The 1,218-nt window shown below is 41.7% G+C and overlaps 1 protein-coding gene across 1 annotated transcript; it reads right to left on the bottom strand.

Annotated features, from left to right (window-relative positions):
* Positions 1 to 289: 289 nt before the first annotated feature.
* Positions 290 to 1,002, bottom strand: LOC110871041 (ethylene-responsive transcription factor ERF026). The gene has a single exon (XM_022120029.2). The coding sequence runs from the start codon at positions 988 to 990 to the stop codon at positions 478 to 480; it is 513 nt and encodes a 170-aa protein (XP_021975721.1). The 5' UTR covers positions 991 to 1,002; the 3' UTR covers positions 290 to 477.
* Positions 1,003 to 1,218: the final 216 nt, after the last annotated feature.

Below are 1,218 nucleotides of genomic sequence, written 5' to 3'. Positions count from 1 at the left end.
TATAAAAATTATTTTTTTAATCAATCATACGTCACCTATATATATTCTTAAAAAATTACTTTTGCGATTGTCAAGAGCTCAAACCGAACGTTGCTAGGGCTAGCTCAAGCTTGACTCATATCTTAAACGAGCCAACATGTCATAGCTTGAGATACTCGATTGAACTGAAAACTTGAGCTCGAATATGGCCCGATGAGGCAAAATAAGAGAAGAGTGGAGGACAAATTTGGTAGACTGGAGGAGAAAATTAAACGGATCGACATTAATCAATAATCAATCAAAGGGTGCTCTTGTTTATTTATAAATTATTAATATAATAATGATAGACATCAACTACATGGATGGATACAATCTATTGAGTTGCATGCAGTCATGCAACAATGAAAAACAGAAAATCGAACATCTAATAAATATAACTTTGCACAAATACTCAGAGCTTAATTCATGCATACCTTCCTTCTGATATTGTGCTTATCTTCAGTAGTCCCATAGATTATTCCATCCACCGGAGCTATCTTCATACTCCTGTGGCGGGATAGAGTTCATTCTCGGCGGGCTCAGCATCATTCCTTCCGCCATATCGGATAACATATTTGGCATGTCGAATATTGCGTCATGGTCCAAAAATTCTCCACGTGTACTGCTTCCAGTCTCCTCCTTATTTGACGGATGTCGAGCAGCTGCTGCGCGTGCAGCCACCGCACATATGTCATCAGCAGTGGGACACTCAGGAAGAGGATCAGGCAGAACTGAGTCGGGAAAGTTTAGTAATGCATTAGATCCTTTGAGAGCCAATGCAGCCGCATCGTGAGCCGCAGCCGCCATCTCGGGTGTGGGATACGTGCCCAACCAAATGCGGGTGGACGAGTGTGGAACCCGAATTTCAGAAACCCATTTTCCAGTCTTAAGCCTGCATCTGATACCATGATAGAGCGGGTGTCGGCTTCCGGTAGTAGGAGCTGCAGGGCTGTGATGGTTTTTCTTGTTCATATCTTTTGTGGAGTTGCTATGTGTACGTTTAGCCATGCAAGTTTATGGATGCTTATGTGGCTACTTATAAACTTTTTGGATGCATACGTGGGTTGTTAACGTGTGTCCGGATACACGTTTTACGTTTTGTAGATATGTGGGTTGTTTATTAACCAATAGAATTTGTTTGTGGCTGGGAGGTAGTTGGGGGCCCATATGGAGAATATGATAATATATGTGGTTTGTTTA

Source organism: Helianthus annuus, chromosome 8, assembly GCF_002127325.2.
Source record: "Helianthus annuus cultivar XRQ/B chromosome 8, HanXRQr2.0-SUNRISE, whole genome shotgun sequence".
Taxonomy (NCBI): Eukaryota; Viridiplantae; Streptophyta; class Magnoliopsida; order Asterales; family Asteraceae; genus Helianthus; species Helianthus annuus.
This window is presented reverse-complemented; position numbering and strand designations above follow the sequence as displayed.

What these genes read in the sequence shown, in the direction of transcription:
- LOC110871041 (XM_022120029.2), bottom strand. Translation starts at nt 990, where the DNA reads ATGAACAAGAAAAACCATCACAGCCCTGCAGCTCCTACTACCGGAAGC.